The following is a 21,658-nucleotide window of genomic DNA, read 5'->3' on the forward strand; positions in this document are numbered from 1 at the left end:
TAATTGGCCGACTCAGAGTTGGAGAGGTCTGAAACTGTGGCATACAGTACATGCTTATGGCTGAGGGGTTTGCCTGTTATCAATTGGACCTGGTAGAAGGTCTTGGTGGTGGTGGTCAAGAGGTTGAGCAGAGGGCGAGAAAAAGCTCCTGGCAGACCCAGAGTCGAAAAGGGCATTGACTGGAACGGAAACATCAGATGCAGTAAGTATGGTTACAGTGGTGAGTGGTTTCATATTGACAATTGAAGGCTTTATAAAACTCACCATGGGTCTGGGAGGACGGATTGGGCATGCAGAGATGACATGCCCTGCATTACTAGTATAAATATAATCCCTGTGTCAGCCGCCTCTGCCACTCAGCTAGTGAGAGTCTGGTGGTTTCTAATTGCATGGGTTCTGGAGTGCTGATGGTCTTTGGCTGGCGGAAGGCAGTATTGATTAATGAAAGTTGTGACATTTAATTGAAAGTCGTGACATTTGCCAAGTATGGTAACCCATACTCGGAATTGGTGCTCTGCATTTAACCCATCCAAGTGCACATACACAGCAGTGAGAAGTGAACACACTGTGAACACACACCCATAGCAGTGGGCAGCCATATATCCCGTGCCCGGGGAGCAAGTGGGGTTCAGTGCCTTGCTCAAGGGCACTTCAGCCGTGGGCATTGAGGGTGGAAGAGAGCACTGTAAGTTCACTCCCTCCCACCTACAACTCCTGCCAGCACCGAAACTTAAACCGGCGACCTTCTGGTAACTAGTCCAAGTCTCTAACCAATAGTTGCTGACCCTGGTGGTCATCCAGACATGACTGCATATGAGTGGTGACTCTGATTACCAGCTGGATGAAGTGCTCGAGCCCGATGGTTTCATTGTAAGCAGCGAGATGCAGCTGCACTTTAGGTTCCAATCCCTGCTGATAGGTGGTTTGGAGGGAGCAACTCATTCCACCCACTAGCAGCAGCAAGAGCCAGAGCAGGGCACCGGTTTGGCCATGAGACTGCCGATCACCGGTGGTGAGGAAGTGCTGGCTGTTGTGACAGAATTGGTAGCAGGTGGTGTGGTGGTGAGGATCCGTCGCAGTGAATCCACGATCTGGAACGGATCGTGAGCACTCATGTTGTCATCAGAATTTCCTGTTTTGTTCTGTGATACTATAAATCAATTTACATATTTCAATGAGAGAGAGAAAACAATTGGCTTAACCATGTAATCAATTTGTACTAAAGAGGATAAAACAAAGTTTGCATGTTTCCACAGATTACTGACAATAGGACACTCCCAAAAAATATGAAGAAAAGTACCTGATGATGCAGTATTACAGATATGGCAGTTGTATTTTGGTTGTAGTTTCATTTTGAATCTTTTGTATGGAGTTATATATGCTCTATGAATAACTTAGCCAAGCCTCCACCTGAAGTTACAAGAGTGCTGTTTGCAGTGCATTAGAACGTTGTTTTCAAGCCGCATCCATGCTTCATTATAGAGATGTTTTGTTTACATATTGTGGTGTATACAAAAAATGTAATACATTATGGCCAGGGACAAAACCAGCCCGCGCAGTCATCTCTCCATAGTTGTGTTGTCTCTGTGTTGTTTGCTGGCTTTTCCTCTTATGTTGGAATTTTCCCGCACGTAAATTCTGACCAGTCGAAAAGCAGTTTAGGAAATACATCATGGCTGTTGTGGTGTGGATGATGTGGATGTTGTCATGTGACTGCAATTTGGTTCGTTTCAACTGGTTTGGACCAAAGCAATCAGTGTGGTGTGAAAAGGGACCAAAAAAGCTGAAAAATGCTAATTGTTGGCCTTGGTTCGGACCAAATGAACCAAACTAGAGATGTGAAAGCACCCTCAGATACATGTGGCCATGTGGACAGTGTAGGGTTGGTGTAGAGTGATAGAAAATACAGGTCCTACCGAATAAAAACCATTACACCTATGGTGAGTCTTCATAAATTGCAGTGTGTGTGTGTGTGTGTGAGAATTGAATTACTACCATGATAATTTTTCAGCTACAGCATACTTTTCACTCACATTGTTTTTATGTTTTGGATAAATTCTAAATTGATAGAAGCATTTTCATTAGTGATATCAGGTCTTTGGGCTTACTTTTTAGAATGACCTCCACACACTTCTTCCTACACCTCTACTTCTGCTCCCAGTGACACAAAGGATATCCCCATGTGGTTCTGTCACAATGTAACAGCTATGTATATAAGTTCAGAAGCAGAACTGTTTGTGGATTCTGCTGCTGGAGCAGATGAAGGGCTGATGTCTGACTTATTGACTGCAGAATAACAACACGTTTGTGTCTGAGGTACGTTGCAAACTTCAAATCTCACCCCAGGGCACAACAGATAGATGGAGAATGAGTCTCACTGCATTATTTACACTGTTTAACTTGCTCTTATCAGCATTGTTTCTCTGTTTCTTGCTTTCAGCTTATGGCAGGCTCTAATGGCACAGCTGAGGATGTGCCTTTCATTTATCAGCAAATCTTTAAGGTAGAAATGGATGCTGGGCCCAGTACAAAAATTTCAGTGCTTATGTTAATGTCTCTGTTCTTCTTTTTTCTAAACTGTGTGATGTTCTTTGCTCTAAGAAGCAAGCGCATATTCCAGGAGACACCGCGCTATATTCTTTTTGGCCACATGCTTATGAATGACTCTGTACTTTTGCTACTCACAACTATCATGTACACTATGGGTACATATTACCTTCAAGTAACCAGAGCCATCTGCACTCTGTTAGTGGTTATCTCCTACTGCACTTTCCGTAATGCTCCTCTGACACTAGCAATGATGTCTCTGGAGCGGTACGTGGCGATCTGCTTCCCTCTGAGACACTGCAGCATCGCCACACCAAAAAGGACTGGAATTGCCATAGGGATCATCTGGCTCCTTAGTTCCATAAATATTATAACAGACATCATTTTTGTGTTAATTATCAACCCCCGTTTGTTTGTAGATGTTTTATTTTGCACACAAGAAAAATTGTATTTATTCAAATGGCAGCTGGATAAAACTCAAGGGTTTGATATTCTTTATTTTGTGTCTGTTGCAGTGATCATTGTTTTTACATATGTTAGCATTATGATCACTGCCAGGTCTGTTTCCTCTGATAAAGATTCTGCTAAGAAAGCCCTCAAAACGGTGCTCTTGCACTTGATTCAGCTGGGACTGTGTCTCACCTCTTTCCTTTATGCTACAATAAACAAAGCACTATACACAGTGTCTGACAGCTCTTCTCTCTTCATAAATCTGAGATATCTGAATTTTCTAATTCTTCTTATGCTGCCACGCTGCCTGAGTCCTCTGATCTACGGTATGAGAGATGAAGCTGTGTGGCCCTTATTTAAATATTATTTCTGCTATCGTTCAGGCAAAGTGAGGCCCTCTGCTAATGTACATTAAATGTATGTGTGATGATATGAAACAATAATTTGCACAATGTATGATTAATGCCATATTTCAATATGTTTATCTGAAAAAGTTACAGAACCATATACTTTTATTTTAAATTGTACCGTTCTGTTGTTTAAAATAAAAATAAATGTATTTTTCATGCTTTCATTTTTTTTCTGTTATGACAGGTTTTTACATATCTTGCTGCTAAAATACCACATCCTCTGTTAACTTAACAGAACATCTTGTATTATGCACATATACACTTTGGACTGTAAAAAGAGCATACCTTTAACCCATTCTATGTACCAAGATCATACATTATTTATATAAAAATGAATACAAAGCACCCCTACCTGAGATTTAAATGTGTACAAACATGTTTCTTATAATGTGTAAGCTGAATGCAATATATCTTCTGTTTCTATCACTAAATGTACATATGCATAAAAGACAGAACCACTTCACTTACACCACTGACCATAAGGCAAATCTGATTTTAAGCTTCTTTGTTGGCATAAATAATAATAATAATAATAACAATAAATGTTATTTTATATAGTGCCTTTAAAAGTAGCATCTCAAAGCACTTTACATAAAAAAAATGAAATTAAAAGATGCACATAATGCAGGCAGTAAAAACTAATCAAACAAAAAAATAAAAAATAAAATAAAATAGAAAACCAATATAATAACAAAGTAATTACATGAATCACATAAAAGCTATCCTAAAAAGTATGTTTTAAGGGACAATTAAAACACTAAGGGATTCTGCATTCCTAATCTCAGAGGGCAGGTAATCCCACAATTTAGGAGCCAAAGAAGAAAAAGCATGATCACCCATAGTTTTTAGTCGTGTTGTTTTGACAGTTAAAAGACCAGCTTCAGAAGGGTGTAGAGCATGTGTAGGAGTGTAGGGGGTTAAAAGCTCACACAAATATTGAGGGGCCAAATTATTCAAGGCCTTAAGTGAGCATGCGAATTTTAAAATCAATATGAAAACTAACAGGAAGCCAGTGCAATTTTTCCAGGATAGGTGTGATGTGCTCCCTTGCACTGGTCTTAGTCAGAATTCTAGCAGCTGAATTTTGTACTAACTGTAATTTACTTAGGGTAGCTTTAGAAACTCCAGCCAGCAATGCATTACAATAATCAATGTGTGAAAAAACAGAAGTGTTGATTAACTTTTCTGCCACAGAGAAAGTCAACATGGGACGTAATTTGGCAATGTTTCTGAGATGAAAAAAATATGCTTGGACTGTTACGAACATGATGGTCAAATGTTAAATTGGTGTCAAATATCACCCCTGATTTTTTTGTTTAGTATTGTAAAGCAGAGCCACCCACACTTAAGGTTATGGTCTCTGCTTTAGGCAACTGATGAGGTGAACTAAGAAGCATCACTTCAGTCTTTTTCAGACATCCATTTTTTAATCTCAGTAAAACATTGAAAAAGAAGACACACATGCATATTGACATCAGGTTTTGAATGTATATAGATCTGGGTGTCATCGGCATAAAAGTGAAAGTTAGAACCAAGAGTTCTTAAAAGTTGGCCAAATGAAAAAATTGAAATACTAAAATTAAAGGGTCCAAAACTGATCCCTGGGGAACACCAGAGTGCACCACACCAACCTCAGACTTGCAATCACACATCACAACAAACTGCTTGCGATCAGAGAGGTATACAGGACATAAACCACTTTAATTCAAGAATCAGAAACTCCAAAGATTGTCTCTAAAGAGGTGATTAATATGGAGTGATCTAGTGTCAAAAGCTTCAGTAATATCAAGAAGAATCAGTATAGACAGACGGCCAGAATCGGCAGCCATGAACAAGTCATTAGTGACCTTTAACTAACGCAGTTTCAGTGCTGTGAAGTTTATGGAATCCAGACTGAAGTGGCTCAAAAAGATCCTTGGAGGAAAGATGAGAGAGCAGCTGAGAAGCCACTGTTTGTTCAAAAATTTTGGCGAGGAATGGGAGATTAGAGATGGGACGAAAATAATTCAGATTATTAAAGTCCATGTTGTTAGTTTTTGGTACAGGGGTGACAGCAGCAGTCTTAAGTGTTGCTGGCACAACACCGGTGCACAAAGAGCTATTGATAATTCTCAAAACAACAGGAGACAGGGAATCAAAACATGATTTAAAAAGACAAGATGGTATTGGATCAAGTGATTTAACCTGTAAATCAGAAATAAAGAGCAAGGAATATAATTTTACGTCATGCACAAAACAAGGTCTTGGTATTGATACATTTTTCCATGTTTGATTTAGATTTAGAAGATCTCGATCTGATTCCAATTCATTTTTGTATATTTCATTTCTATTTTCCATTTTGCTTACACTGAATTAAATTTTCTGGCTGTTAATACTGTGAATTATAAATGAGCACAGACTGCGGAAACCTTTTTTTATTATTTCCAACGACCAACACTTTGAACACAACATGATGCAATCATCCTAATTACAACAACAAACAAGCAAGGCATCAGAGGAAATGCAAAATAAATCAGTTAAGGGGAAAATAAAAATTTAAATATGAATAACGATTTGAAATTATAAGTAATATTGTATTATTTCCTTCCAAAATAGACGAGATAATCATAATGATTACAGCAAACATACATGAAGTCAAACAAAAATGAATATAATTTAAGAATGAAGTGCTAAGAATGAGTTGACAGCAGAGGCGTCATCATGGTTTTGCTTGTATTGTAATCTCCAGCGGAGAGCAGAGAGGGATGACACATTGCTGGATGAAGACTACGAGTGAAGGCTACACGTCATCTGTTGAAGCAAATAACACACACAGAAAACAAAAGGCGAGATTAGAAAACAAAAAAAATATTAATGTTCTTTTATACGATTCAATCACGTGTGTTCTTACTGGGGAAACCCTCTTTGAATTCAGTGAACCTGTGACGGACCATGAAGGTGGCTAGAGCATCAGCTACCTGGATCAGAAGAAGCAAATGCAGCTGAATCGAATATGACTTTCTATAACTGTGAGACACTAGGATACAAAACAGACATACTTTTTCCGGGGCATCTTCATGAACAGCATGGCCACACTGCGGCAGAACCTGCATCTGGAACCTCCCTATAACAATAACAACCACAAAAGACATGAAGGACCTTCTGGCCACAGCAACGTGACTTGTGCTGTACTATAAAGTCTAGCTTTAAGAGCAAGAATATAAATGCTTTACCTTGCATTTGCCCAATGGTAAGATCTTTATCAAGCCTGTCAACACCTATGCGAGACAGATTACTCATTAAGAGTCATCTTTTTACACTGCGTATGTCTAAAAGACAAATGTCTAAGCATTCTTACCAGCCAGCAGGAGGAGTTTTGGCACAGAGCAGGTGAGAAAGAGAGAGGACAGCCCTTTGAACCAGCCCTCCCAGTACTTCTCTGTCTTTGAGAGCTCAATACGCCAAGTGTACAGACATTCTTTCTTTATCTGCCAAACGGGAAAATCAACAAACATTTGTACAGAAAATAATGAATTCATTTTGAAACATACTTGTGAAGAGATGTACAATAAAGTAAGGGATAATGTACACTAAAAGTCAAAGGTTTGGGGGTTGGCAAGATTTGATTTAACATTTGTGGGGGAAAAAAAAAAAAGTCTCTAATGCTTATCAGGTGATTACAGTGAAAACAGTAATATTGTGAAATATTACATTCTCTATTTTAACATATTTTAAAATGAAATGTATTCCTGTGCTGGCAAATCTAAAGTTTTAGCAGCCATTACTCCAGTTCTCAGTGTCACATGATCCTTCAGAAATCATTCTAAAATGCAGATTTGATGGTCAAAGATATATATAAGTTCAAAAGAACAGCATTTAAAGTATGTCGAATAGAAATATTTGAAATATTTTTAGGTGATCAGATCAGAATTGAATCATTACCTCTTGGTCATCCTCTTTCTTCCTTTTGTGGTTAGATTCGCCTCCTTCTTCTTCCTCCTCTTCTTCTTCTTCAATAATGCCTTCACTTATATTCTTGGAAACCCCTGGACTACTCAGTGGCTCCTCACATCTAAACATCCCAACAAATCTAATCAGTGCAGTATATACAGTAGCTAAATATTTGTACAATTTATACATTCCTGGAGCTAGTTAAATGAACCAATACTAGGGAAGACTTACTTTTTCACCTGTCCAACCATTGACACGCGTGCAGACTCTACATTCCTGATCTGACCACTTTTAACACTGGTTAAAAAAATAAAAACAAATAAAAAAAGTTACCAGCTGCGATGTATGAGGCATACTGACCTGTACCATTTTTTGCAAAATAACTGGATTCTGAATAAACTTTTATTATGTTTTGTAATTAATATTTTCACTATATATAAAGCACCGCTAAAACTTACATTTATTATAACAGATTTAAGTGAACATTATTTTAAGCTCACTTAAATTAAAGTTTAAGTAATTTCTTTTTTATTTTTATGTTCTGTAATTGTTGATAAATTATAAATAAAAACAACATGATAATTTGCAGTTTAGGACTGGGTTTCAATTATAATGTAAGGATGAATTGCTATAATTCCTAATTTAGCCCAGAGAAATTGAAAAAAAAATCCAAACAGAGGTATCTATACCAGAACCGGTATCAATGATAACTGGCCTTCAACCATAGGACTTATTAAAAAGATGCCTTTTAACAAATTATTAAATTCTAAGATTTAAAAAAAATGCTGCAGTTTCCACATTCATTTGGAAATGAATTGCGAAAACATTTAGCACAAATTACAGAGCACAAATTTTAATGTTAGGTGTAATAATAACAGATTTGCAATTAATTGAATGACACTCATAGTTTTGATATATTACAGAATCAATTACATTTTTTAAACAACTATCACCAAAAACTGTGTACCTCCATTCGATTGCATTCTCCACAGATTTAAATGTTTTTGGTCGACCCCTCAGAAAGTTTTGCATGCTGGTTAAGGCATCCATTGCTGTACCTAAGAATGAGCAGAACAGCATTAAATGCATCAAACATAGATATCAAACATAAATATCCAAACATAGTCAAACTGCATTTAAATCGGTTACTAAATATATTTGACCCGGGATCACAAAACCAGTCTTAAGTGTCAATTTTTCGAAATCAAGATGTATACAGCACCTGAAAGCTGAATAAATAATCTTTCCATTGATGTATGGTTTGTTAGGATCTGAGAATATTTGGCCGATATACAACTATTTTAATCTGGAATCTGAGGGTACAAAAAAATCTAAATACTGAGAAAGTTACCTTTCCAAATTAAGTTCTCAGCAATGCAAATTACTAATAAAAAATTAAGTTTTTATAGATTTACAAAATATCTTCATGGAACATGGTCTTTACTCAATATCCTTACTCAATATTTTTGTGACATAAAAGAAAAATCTATAATTTTGACCCATAGAGTTTCTTCAGCTATTGCTAAAAAATATACCCCAGCGACTTAAGACTGGTTTTGTGGTCCAGGGTCATATATAGTGTGTATATATGCTACAGTATATATAGCATGCAGCACAAAAAGCAATAACTATACAACTCCATATCTTGAAAGCTATTTCAATATATGCACTAGTAAATATTTTTCACTTGACATCAACTGTTGCTTGTGTGGAGTAAAATAGGCACAAGGGGTGAAAACTTACCTTCCACTACATCAATAACACAAAGGCCAAGCAGTGATGGCACGTGATTGGATGCAGCCGTGTGAACCGCTATTGCTCCACCCATGCTGTGACCAATAATCATGATGGGAGGTGGGTTTTCACCGTAAAGTACCTCCACCACTTTTCCAACATCCCTGAGAAAAAGAAACATTTCTAAATTAAATGCTGTGAAAACCTGCTTTGTACAGACCTTAAGAGATGAGTGTGCACTCACTTGGCCATTGTTTCAGCAGACAGGTCGTCAGGGTTCTTTACTTTAGTATCACCTGAATTATATGAAAAAAATTAGCTATTTGTAAACTGGTCAGTTAGATCATAAGTTTTGTGTTAATCACATGCAAGCTACTTATCTATGTGATTATTATAAAATCAAAAGCTTATGGTTTGTTATCAGCTATGTGTTATGTGTGGGCAGTCATGGCCTAATGGTTAGAGCATTGGACTGGGTAAGGGGCATGAATAACCAGTGCTCTCTTCCAACTTAAATACCACGACTTGGGGTGAGACTCTTGAGCAACCCTCCACTGCTCCCCAAGCGCAACAGCAATATGGCTGCCCACTGCTCAGAGTGTGTGTTCACGGTGTGTGTGTGTGTGTACTTGGACGGGTTAAATGCAAAGCACAAATTATGAGTATGGGTCAACATATGTGGAAACGCCTCACTTAAAAAAATAAATAAAAAAAAAACTATGAAATCACTTACCATGTCCTCTGAGGTCCATTGCTACAACCCTGCAGTTAATCCGGCTGCATATAACAGACTGAAAATACAAACATAAGATATAATTACATAAACGAAATAAATTGAATTGAATATAATCATCATATAAAAGTCTATATTTATCACTATCTATCTATCTATCTATCTACATATAGATAGATAGATAGACAGATAGATAGATAGATAGATAATATATTTTTTTTGTAACAGTCACTTTTGATCAACTGAATGCATCCTTGCTAAATAAAACTGTTACTTTTCTTTCATATATTCTTTCGAAATTTTTTCCTAACCAACCTCAAACTTTTGAATGATAATGTAAATTTATATATGCATTTAATACACATACTGTATATGCATTTATGCATTTAGCAAATGCTTTTATCCAAAGCGACTTATAGTGCATTCAGGCTAACATCTTTTAGCTAACATGTGTTCCCTGGGAAACGAACCCACAACCTTTTGCGCTGTTAACACAAGGCTATACCACTGAGCCACAGGAACACTATTAAAGAGCCACACAGATGGGAAATCAAAAATTACCTGTATTACAGTGTATGATGTAGCTGTCCATCAGTGTAAACAATGTGCAAAGTAATTAAACCAAAAAGTACACGATTTATAAAGTTATTGGCTTCTAAAGTAAGGAGTCGACTCTGAATCGCTGAAACGAGTCTTTATAGATTTCAAATCTTTTGCCCATCTCTATGTACGTCACTAGGAGCACTTTGCATAATAATCTCCGCCTACCGTCTTGGGAGAAACACAGCTCTAACCTGCCCCACCCCCACACACAGACGCTCTGGTTGGTGTGAGAGCATCATGTCGAGGAGACAGTGTGTTTTTAATTGTAAAGGTAAGTTTGTTTTATTTTCACTGCCAAAGAATGAAGATCAGAAGAACCAATGGCTAAAATTCATTTTTACCACAATACCAGAGCAGTACAACAAATCCCTTTTGTTGTGTTCACAACATTTCACTGATGACTTCTTTTCTAATCTCGGTGAGTACAAGGCTGGATTTTCAAAGCGTTTGGCCATAAAAGAGGGTTCATTACCAACTTTATTTAGACCAACAAGCATCTCCGAATCACAACGCGAAGTATGATTATGAAGTAATGTGTTTGTTTTCTCCCGAGTGTCTTATCAGTATGTGTGCTGTCTGCAGCCTTTATCTGCGCTGATCTTCATTTACAAACACGTCATTAAAATGAAGTGTAACAAGTGCTGCTAACATATATTCTGTGATAAAGTAATCCATATGAAAACAACGCGATATCTGTTTTTCATGTCTCCCTTCGTGACCACACCCCCGCGCTGAATGCGCTATTCAGATTCGAACTGAAGCGCGCGGCTTGAATACACCCACACAGAAGAAAAAGCAGCGAGACTGTTCAAGTTTTTTATTTTACCGTTTGCTTCGCGGTGAGAGGAATAAGACATAATTCAACCCAAAAAGATGCTAACGCATTGTTTACCATGAAGTTGTGTGTGGAACAACCAATCAAAACTATGTCAGTTGACCAATCAGAACAGAGTATGCTATCGAAAGGTGGGGTTTAAGGAAACTGAATCTTTTGAACAGCTTCGCGCGAACCGTTTGGGGATCTCTGAGAATTGAGGTAATTTTAAAATGATATTTTGACAAAATGACAATGTTTTTTAACCTTGGATGGATTTAAACCTATTGTACAGTACAGTGATATGAAGCTTAGAATTTTCATCTTACTGGCTCTTTAACAATATTAATGCACAGTACAGAGAACATGTCACATCTGTCTCTTTGATGTGCATGATATACCATAAAAACAAAGCACTAGAAGTCAAATAGTGAGGTACAACTCTGTGAGGTGCAAGAAACTCACAGTGAAGACTGCCCAGGACAGTGCAGAGTGACCCCCTCCATGAAGGAGCATCAGGACGGGCCCATGAGAGCCACTGCTGTAAATTCTGAATGTGTGCAAAGGAGTAAAGGAAGGCTTCACAGAATAGTATGGGAGAATTTGTCATAGCACATGAGGTACAAAAAAGGGCAATATTCCATAATTTGCTGAGATTCCTCATAACAATTAAACAAAGGATATGTCTTTGCTGTTGTCATTTTCCACCTCCACGTCCTCCATGGTTTCAAAGTACTGACTCCAGGACAGAGGAGAAAAATCTCGTTTTCTTCCTGGTCTGCAAAGCGAGAGGAGAACAAAATACAGTTAGTACAATCCAAGTGTGTGCATTTTTGTCTTTGTATATATTTTCTATATCCTTGTACAGTCAAGGAATCCTAGTGGCCACGGTTTAAATGACTGATCAGAAGAATACAGAGCTCAGATAAAGCATCTCATTTAAAGCAATAGCTCACAAATGAGACAAAATACGTCATGACATTTTAACTTTAAACTATTGTTTCTGACCACAAAAACAAGTTCATAGTCCATAACAATGTTCCCTCCAGTGAAAAAGTCAAATCAAAATCAACTGGCATATTTGTTTAGAACTATTTCACTTGTAAACAGTGGTTGATCTGTGCATATTTCTCTCCTGATTCCGATGATATGACTTTCTCACTGGAGGAAGCAGTATTATTGATATGGATACACATATTTTAGCTGGAAGCAAATGTTTGAAGTAAAAATAGTTGTTTATATTATAAACACATAGCTTTTCACTTCACATAGCATTAACTGATGGACTGGAGTCATGTGGATTACTTGTCTAGTACTTTTAGGTTTTTTATCACCTGTGTGGAGTCATTGCACCCATTCACTGCAGAGGATCCATTAGTGAGCAAGTGATGTAAAGATACATTTCTTCAAATCTGTTCTGATGAAGAAACAAACTCATCTACACCTTGATGACTTAAGATTGCAAAAACTTTTAAGCAATTGTTATTTAATTTTTGGGGGTCATTTAAAAAAAATCTATCGTGTAAGGTGATATTTACCAACTCTGTTTAGTTTGTGTTTCGATCATCAAGTATTAAACATTTTATTTGTAACATTTCTAGCAACTTTCTTTTCGAATGCTCCCTTACTGGATCTCAGCTCATACGAGTAGTAGTGTATGTATAAAAAACAGACTGCTGTTGACTCGAGAACCGCCTGAGAGCAGATTTATTCAATCGATTAATTGAATTAATTGATGCGTACATTGTTATCAAGTGAGTCGTGATCGCGGTGGCGAGACACAGGAGGGGACCGCAGACAGTAAGACGAGCAGAAATCAATCGTGGATGTTTTTAGCATAATCAAGACACGTTTGTGAATCCGTGCAACGAATATGGAAATAGTTAAGGACATATAAAAGCAACAGATTTTGAGAAATGACTCACTGTATGGATCTTCTAGATCGTGACAGCTAACAGCGCTCAGTGATAGGGTTGCTAAAACACATTGTTGATTATGATTAAAAGATATGATTAAAGCGTAAACTCACCCCATTCTTACTTTAGATCCAGACTGCAAACCTGCCATCGGGGGTTTGCAGGCTAGCAAATTCAAATGCAACTGTTTCTCCATGGTGTGAGGAAAACAAACAAAACCCTTTGAGCACGTAAAGCGTCTAGCCCTCTTTGCACCATACGACTCCTCTTCTATAAACAAAACAGATGTACACTTTACAAATTAACAAATTAATAACAGTAGATCTGCAGACAGGTACAGAAATCTATGGTGAGTATGTTCACACAAGTAGTCTCCGCACACCAGTATTTTTGCCCAGCGTGCATAATGGGAAATGTAGTCATTTAACGGGTTCTTATCGCTGACGCTCACGTCATAGTGCACGGAAAGAACTACAACTAACAGAAAACACCAGTTTCGGTTCCTTTGCACGTAGACCAGCCTTTAAAAATATGACGTAATGCAATACAAAGGGTGATGGGTTGATCACCGTCAGTGCCTTTCAATGGACAGCATTCTAAATATTATGAAGTGATATCTGCAGCTTTTCTGAAATCCACGACCACCTCTTTCATAGTTTTAATGTAAAATCTTCCTGGTGTAGCCATTATTGTCACTCAAATAAATGATCATTTTATTATTTTTACCCCAAAATGTCACATACCTATACCTGTTAATATTCATATATCTATAATTAAGCTCATATTAATTCATATTTTTTTCTTCCTTTCTTAATAATAGGGTTAATGCATAATCATTAAGTACTATATATACAGTACAGACCAAAAGTTTGGACACACCTTCTCATTCAATTTATTTTCATGACTATGGCATCAAGGGCTATTTGACCGAGAAGGAGAGTGATGGGGTGCTGCGCCAGATGACCTGGCCTCCACAGTCACCGGACCTGAACCCAATCCAGATGGTTTAGGGGTGAGCTGGACCGCAGACAGAAGGCTAATGGGCCAACAAGTGCTAAGCATCTCTCGGGGAACTCCTTCAAGACTGTTGGAAGACCATTTCAGGTGACTACCTCTTGAAGCTCATCAGGAGAATGCCAAGAGTGTGCAAAGCAGTAATCAAAGCAAAAGGTGGCTACTCTGAAGAACCTAGAATATGACATTTTCAGTTGTTTCACACTTTTTTTGTTATGTATATAATTCCACGTGTTAATTCATAGTTTTGATGCCTTCAGTGTGAATCTACAATTTTCATAGTCATGAAAATAAAGAAAACTCTTTGAATGAGAAGGTGTGTCCAAACTTTTGGTCTGTACTGTATACCGGTATATATATATATATATATATATGTCTTAGAATTTTGACTTGGTGAATGCTAAACTTATATTTATTAATTTTATGTCCACATTTGTTGAATATTGAATTTTTGTACTGGTTCATATCTAGTAATAAATTGACATTTAAAAAGAGATTTGGAATGATTGTTTCTTGAGAATTATTATCATCAAACTTTTCAATTGTAATTGAAAACCAACTTCTTTTCGTAATGCACAGCAGTGTAAAGATGTATTGCATTGCAGGTATTATTATTATGACACTAGTTATGGGTCTTGACCACAGACTGTATAAATAACATCAGTTATGATTGTGAAAAGCTATGAGAAATGGCTATCACAGTAATAATAACCGTGCAGTCCATTCTCATGAGACAGAATCAGAGAAGCCACAAAAAAAGAGATTAGACATTTTTCACCTTAATCGCTTTAATAGTTGATTATCACTCTCATTAACAGAAGTTACTTTTCAGGGCAGGATCACTGGTATATTGAAAAAATAAATAATATCAGTGAAGCACCGTATGGATAAAAGGGTATGAATCTAAGTGGCCTACATTCAGTAAAAACTTCTTTCTCATTATAATTTTTATTATAATTGCAATATAATATTTGCAACTTCAAGCAGGGAAACCTACTTTGGACCTAGTTTTTTGCTAATCATTAAAAAAGTATTCACAGCTCAGAAAAAAAGAAAACCAGAATGAAAATTGCCACAGCAATGACATTTTTCCCTTTTAAGACATATTCAAAGGCTTCAATAGAATATTCAGTGAACTCCCAGAATGCAACACTGCCAATAAACTCTCTATGTAACACCATGAATCAAATCACACTCCAGCCACAGGTACAAAAGGATGCAAAAAAGTCCAACACAAAGGCCAACGAAAGGAAAAAGTCTGGAGCTACAGTAAAACACAAAGAACTTTGTAAAATCTGTATCATAAGAGTAAATCCCCAAAGGCAGGAGTCAGAATGTGTCTGGATGCTTTGCTGCCATCCAGCCTTCAGTATCATCAGCAGTGTCACTCACACACCGCACTCCCTGGACGACTCCAAACACACAACATCAAACAAACAAAACAACAATCTCTATGAAACTTCAAACACAAACAAATTCTAATAGCCATGTCAAAAATGGGAAGGCTGTTCATTTTTGGACGTGAAGGAACAGTAGAAACAGAAACAGTGCTTGAAGAGATATGTGCACGTCTCCCCTCAGTGCAACAGAGGGTGAGGGAGAAATCTTCACATTCCGGCAGGACTTGGAGGAGAGAGTGAAGGAGGAAGAGACATTACTTCTTCCAGATGGTGTAAAACACCCATCTGAGTCAACATGTTAAGGAACAGTCAATACATGTGATGTGAGGACAACAAGAAGATGGGGAGAGTATTTATATGCAAAGTATTTATCAAAATTAATTTGACATGAACAGAGAGAAATGAACCAAGAGAAAACATTACCGTCTACAGCCGCGAGAGGGCGCTCTATGCTGCTCAGTGCTCCTGTAGTCTACCACTGAGCAGCATATAGCGCCCTCTCGCGGCTGTAGATGGTAATGTTTTCTCTTGGTTCTTGGCTCTTGGTGTGTATGTGTATGTGTGTGTGTGTATATATATATATATATATATATATATATATATATATATATATATATATATATATATATATATATATATATATATATATATATATATATATATATATACATTCATGTATAATTTTGTTTATAAAAGGTACATGTATTAATGTTTATTTTTCTTTTAAATGTTATATCTATATCTATCTATGTATCTATCTAAATACATATAATTAAAAAAAAATTTTTTTACTTTTTGTTCAACAATATTATTAACCATTTAACATTTAAATAATTCAAAATATACATTCCTAAAAATGTATAATTATTTCTGAAAACATAATCCTAATGTTGGGCCCTGCATTGTAGAAATGCCTTATTCACCGACATACTGTTTTTCTCACCCATTGATAAATGTATTTCACCATGAAAGACTAACTTGGTCATTTAAAAAGGATACAGCTCCATATATGAGGGAACACACACCACCTCTTTTGAAAAGTCCACTTTGCACGAAAGTCTGCACAAAAGCTTTTCGTATTCACAGAGCGCATCAGTCAGGTTCACACAGTTACCCTGCAGGCAGAAGACAATGCATTAAAAGGAATGAAAAACAGCAAAACTTTACAGTGAGTAGAACTACCTGCCCCCCTCACCTGTGTGAAGTACTTCCCACCAGGCCGCAGAACTCTAATGGAGAGGTCAAGGATGAGTCTCAGGAACTCCCATGTTGAATCTATTGAAAAATTTAGATCATGTGAATAGATTTAATATTTGTAAGGCTCAGTCAGAAACACACAGCTGCATATACAGTGCACTAACCTTCCTCCGGTGCTGTAGAAATAGGGACAGCCGTCAAGTCATTTATGACGTAATCAAATGTCCTTCCTTGCTCGGCAAACTTTTTAAGAATGGGGACACAGTCTTGTACCAATATCTGAAACACAAAAGGGGAAAATTTGATTAAAAAAAAAGAATGCTATTCATTCATTGTTGGCCAAAAAAAAAAAAAAGCTGGAAGTTGTCCAGAGTTTGGGCAATTTCCCTCAACTGTCTACATTGCACTTGTTTCAAAAGCAGGAAATGGGCCTCATTGTAAATTCAAGGATAAAAATATGTTTAGCAACTTATAAATGAATAAGAATGTGTAATATAGTCATTATAGTATAACATTATAGTTATAAACTGAAGCTGGGCAGGTGTGTTTAGAACTTGGACCGGAATAAAATGTCACTGCACAGATCATTCAGTTCTTACCTCATAACAATCTCCCTTCAAGTTATCTAAAACATTCCCGCATGTCTTTCTCATGTGCTTCCTACATCCGTCAATCACCAACTCGTCAATGTAAATATTTAATTAAGGAAAGTACATATCTAAAAGTTACAATATACTGACGGTTACAAAACATGAAGTAGTTTTCCATTTAACTGCAGTCAAGTGTTAGCATAAAGGATATCTCAACCATGGTGATCATCTTTGGTTTGAGCTTCACCGCCTCATGAAGTATTCCACCGTCTCCTCCTCCCAGAATAAGTACCTCCTTCCCAGCATAGTGCTCTTTGCCGCTGCCCATAATGGCCTGAGTGTAGGGCAGATCACTTTCTGCCAGATCTGTCATTTGATCACACTAAATTACCATGTGTTCACATGACACAACATCCCTGAAATTTGTAATGCATTTGAAACTAGTAAACAAACAAGAACCTTTTTACTTACTGACATCCCCATTAAGAATGAGCATATTGCCAAACTGCCGCGAGTGCAAGATTTTGATGTTCTGGTAGGCAGAATCCTTCTCGTAGACAACTTCATCGATATCGTACTCCATCAACCCTGCCGTCAGCGGTGGGCCAGTATCGGTCAACATCACCGCCTCGAATCAGCACAGGGAGTCTGACAGAACACATTCAGTTAAACAGACCATGATAAAGTTCCACAGAATACATGCTTGAAATGTCATGGGGGCGAGTAAACAATGAAGGAATTTCATTAAAGGCAACCGATTCAGAATGAAAATACCTCTTGATCCTTTGGATTTTTCCATCCAGGAGAGCCTTCAATTTCTTCTCCAGTGCATTCAGCAGCTACAAAGAAAACATTGTCTTAATTATGACCTTCCAAATAAAGAGAAACAGGAAGTAAACACATTTTAAAATGGTTGAATCACTCTCGCCTCCCGGCTGATTTGTTTAGAGGTCAGAATGCTGTACCATACAAAACAATTTTTTTTTCTCCAGGAAGCATGCATTGAATTTATCCAAATAAAAGCTTCTGAAGTCTTTTGAATTTCTATTCATCTTAACTCTTATATTATATCACACTTTCCCAAAATATTAAGCAGCATAAAGCTGATGATAATAATAAAAAGTGAGCCTATTAGATTGACATCTGGTTCATGTGACACTGAAGACTTGAGTAATGACTGCTAAATATTCAGCTTTACCTCACTACAATTAAATGTGATTAAATGTAACGACTGTGTCCTGTTGTTATCAAGTGAAAAGGAACAAGTGCAAATGACTCCTTTCTTAAAATCAGATATCCCAGTTTTAAAAGCTACAATATAATGATGGGAAATATGTGAAAATAATTTGACAATTGTTTTAAATGCTACAAGTGAATGTGGGGGGGGGGGATATTTATTTTGAGACTGAAGAATAAATGGAACAGGGTTTTATTAGTAGTTTTAAGATGAACATTAAGTTATCATGCATCTCTATCAGTCCTGATAGCACCTACGTTCTGTTAACTCACATTGTCCACTTGCACTACATCATCCCCTTCAAGACACTGCAGGTCAAAGGTCACCAGACCATGGGAGTGCATTCGTAAGATGGCAAACCTGATTACAAGGAATAGAAGCGCAATTAAACCCTCAAAACTGCAGTCAAACACTTTGCCAAAAAGTAAAACAAAGCCCAAACAGCTGTGTTTACAGCGAGTCACAAATAAAACAGGAAGTGAGTTCCAAAGCCTTTAAATCCAATGCACAAAGCCACTAAAAATCACCCTGCACTCTTCTAAATGCTTTCCTTTGTTGCACTTAACTGGCCTATCAACGGTCATCCTAAAGAGTGTCTGAACACAGGAGCACACCTGGTGTTTTTAGTGGGGCGTTTGTGTGGTCAGGCATCATTATTGTCAGTTAGCTTCAACATTACACTTAGCCGTTACGGAGAACATGAAAAAACTCCATGGAATGTCCTGATTGAAAGGAAACTTGTCTCTTGTTTTTCCTAGCTGATGAGTCATTGCTAAAAACTCTATGTAATGAGAGGGGATTTAAATTCTGGTTCCTCCTCCTTTCAGCTATACAAAACCTGTTGAACAGATTTTGCATACTGCGCCATGTTGCGAAAGACACTGATGTTCTACTGAAGCTTTGAGGCAAAGCTGCTCACCTGCCGTTCTTGCCGAGAAACGTTGCCAGATACCCATGTCCCTCCGAGTCGTGGACATTCTCTGTCATTTCCTGCTCTTGAAAAATAGACTGTAAGCCACGTACAGTCGCAGAGACGTCAGCTAAACAGAGAGAGGGACAACAGACAGATTAATTTAACTTCTAATAAAGAAGATATTTTGACTGAGAGAAAAAAACTAACCCTAAGGCCAATTTTACTGCATGCGGCTCAACTCATTTGCAGATTTAAGATTTCTTTTTCTTTTTTTTACATGCAATAGAAGACAAATGCCTACAGGTTTTGAACGACATGACATTTTCTGTTCTTTTTTTGGTGAACTATCCCTTTAAGAACTGACAGCTTAAGTCACCATTCACTTTAATGCAACTTTTCTACTTTTAAAGTGTATAGTAAAGTGACAGCGAATAAATCATTTTCATTTTTGAATAAAATACGTTTAATAATCGAATGAAATGGAATCAAATAAATTATATTTCGTAATTTCCACCATAATTCTCATTTTATATGATAATTAATTTAATTCCAGGATTCAAATTGCGCTTGAATAAAACCTAGTTACCTTTAACCTAGTTAAGTACATCTACCCAATCAAGCCGATTCATATTGATTCCTATTATTTCGACAGCTTATAAAAGTAGGGTGAACTGCAACGTACAGATATGCTTATGCAGCCATAAATTTATCTAATATTAATCCAAAACATAGTACATGATAGTCTGCACCTGTCACACTGATCACAAAACAGATATGGCATGCTTGTGTGTATATCGAAGTATGATCGATGCGGTATGCACGCATGAATACTCATCTTATCTTCTTGCGATATTATTAGACAGTGAAATAGAGGCACGGCTGTCAAAAAAAAATAAAAAAAATAAAACCCGCTAGATCCAAAATATGTAACGTTACGGGAATAGTGCCTATAACGGGGTCACGCGCGGTTCATTCATAAAAACAGATAATATGCAAAAGGCAATATCTGTGTTAATATAATTCGTCTGGTAGTCAGTGCATATGTATGTTCATTTATGAGCTTCATTCAAATACATGATACAGAGCCAACATTAGCCTCTGCTAACACCGCTATGCTACCCCCAGAAGGTCAATTATCAGAGCAAACGTCAGGAGGACATGCACAACAAAAAAGCCATACGAATACAATAACACATGCATCCCGTGGCCATCTCGGCAATGCAGCAGTGGGACTGCAGCCTCCCTGCTATTATAAAGACAATAAAACGCTTACGGAGCAGTTGCGAGGAGGCCCGCATGTCTGCAGTGCAACACGAGCCCTCCTCTTCCTCTCCTCTTCCACTCGCCCCCTTCATTCACTTCACTGAAATTTACCTGGCGCACGGAGTTTGAAGTCAAGGGTGTAATGTAGCACTGCCATGATGGGGTAAAGCCGTCTGCCATGCCTGGATGAGGCAGCCGGAGGTGAATCGGTGGAGAGTCTGTGGTGACAGAGGGGTAGATGACGGGCACGCCGGAGGGAGGTGTGTTGTGTTCACTGCCGCTGCGCTAGTGCGCTGCGCTCTGTCCGTCTGTCTCTTTCTAGTCGAGCTCGGAAGTGGGTGGTAGCACTGGGCAGGTTGATTCAAATCAGCGATTCGAATCTTTTGACTAATTGCTTCACATAAGATTCGTTTACGGTCAGTGTATATTTTGGTTATTTTATTATTTTTATTTATGTATCTATCTATCTATCTATCTATCTATCTATCTATCTATCTATCTATCTATTTATTTATTTATTTATTTATTTTTGTTTCAAAAACAAGAATTGGCCTTAATTATTTATTTTTTTATTTTTTATTTTTTGTTGTTGTTCAGGGGTAGAGAAATGAATGAATATTCGATTTACACACGTGGGCGGGAAATAACCGCCCCTTTCTGCTGATTGGTCCGTCAAAGATCAAACCGTGCCGCCCGTCATCATCAGGTCTTCTGCAGCAGCAGTATTCAAACCGGTCCTGCAAGCACCCTACAGCACCTCACATTTTTGCTTATGTCTCCCTATACCTGACAAACCCATTTTAGGTCTTGCAGTCTCTACTAATGAGCTGATGAGTTGAATAAGGTGTGATAGATGAGGTAGACAGAAAATGTGCAGTGCTCGGGGTGGGAAACAGGAAGCCAAACT

At 37.5% G+C, this 21,658-nt stretch overlaps 2 protein-coding genes and 1 pseudogene across 2 annotated transcripts; 1 reads left to right on the plus strand and 2 right to left on the minus strand.

Annotated features, from left to right (window-relative positions):
• Positions 1 to 2,443: 2,443 nt before the first annotated feature.
• On the plus strand, positions 2,444 to 3,412 carry LOC113092295 (odorant receptor 131-2-like). Its single transcript, XM_026257874.1, has one exon. The coding sequence runs from the start codon at positions 2,444 to 2,446 to the stop codon at positions 3,410 to 3,412; it is 969 nt and encodes a 322-aa protein (XP_026113659.1).
• A 2,437-nt stretch (positions 3,413 to 5,849) lies between these two features.
• LOC113092301 (protein phosphatase methylesterase 1-like) lies at positions 5,850 to 13,480 on the minus strand. The gene is made up of 14 exons (XM_026257883.1): positions 13,251 to 13,480; positions 11,906 to 11,999; positions 11,687 to 11,779; positions 9,805 to 9,862; positions 9,316 to 9,367; positions 9,081 to 9,235; positions 8,305 to 8,395; positions 7,569 to 7,634; positions 7,329 to 7,458; positions 6,745 to 6,874; positions 6,620 to 6,664; positions 6,446 to 6,510; positions 6,298 to 6,364; positions 5,850 to 6,197 (listed from the first exon to the last, which is right to left on the minus strand). The coding sequence occupies exons 1-14, from the start codon at positions 13,331 to 13,333 to the stop codon at positions 6,187 to 6,189; spliced, it is 1,140 nt and encodes a 379-aa protein (XP_026113668.1). The 5' UTR covers positions 13,334 to 13,480; the 3' UTR covers positions 5,850 to 6,186.
• Positions 13,481 to 14,928: 1,448 nt separating this feature from the next.
• LOC113092299 (spermine synthase-like) lies at positions 14,929 to 21,100 on the minus strand (annotated as a pseudogene).
• Between the last annotated feature and the right edge of the window lie 558 nt (positions 21,101 to 21,658).

This window comes from Carassius auratus, unplaced genomic scaffold (genome assembly GCF_003368295.1).
Source record: "Carassius auratus strain Wakin unplaced genomic scaffold, ASM336829v1 scaf_tig00214550, whole genome shotgun sequence".
NCBI lineage: Eukaryota > Metazoa > Chordata > Actinopteri > Cypriniformes > Cyprinidae > Carassius > Carassius auratus.

Coding starts and splice junctions, on each gene's coding strand:
- LOC113092295 (XM_026257874.1), top strand. CDS start 2,444: ATGGCAGGCTCTAATGGCACAGCTGAGGATGTGCCTTTCATTTATCAG.
- LOC113092301 (XM_026257883.1), bottom strand. CDS start 13,333: ATGGAGAAACAGTTGCATTTGAATTTGCTAGCCTGCAAACCCCCGATG. Junction 9,863..11,686: donor TGTCCTGGGCAGTCTTCACT/GTGAGTTTCTTG, acceptor TTGTATTTTCAG/TCTGTTATATGCAGCCGGAT. Junction 7,459..7,568: donor ATGGTTGGACAGGTGAAAAA/GTAAGTCTTCCC, acceptor TGGGATGTTTAG/ATGTGAGGAGCCACTGAGTA.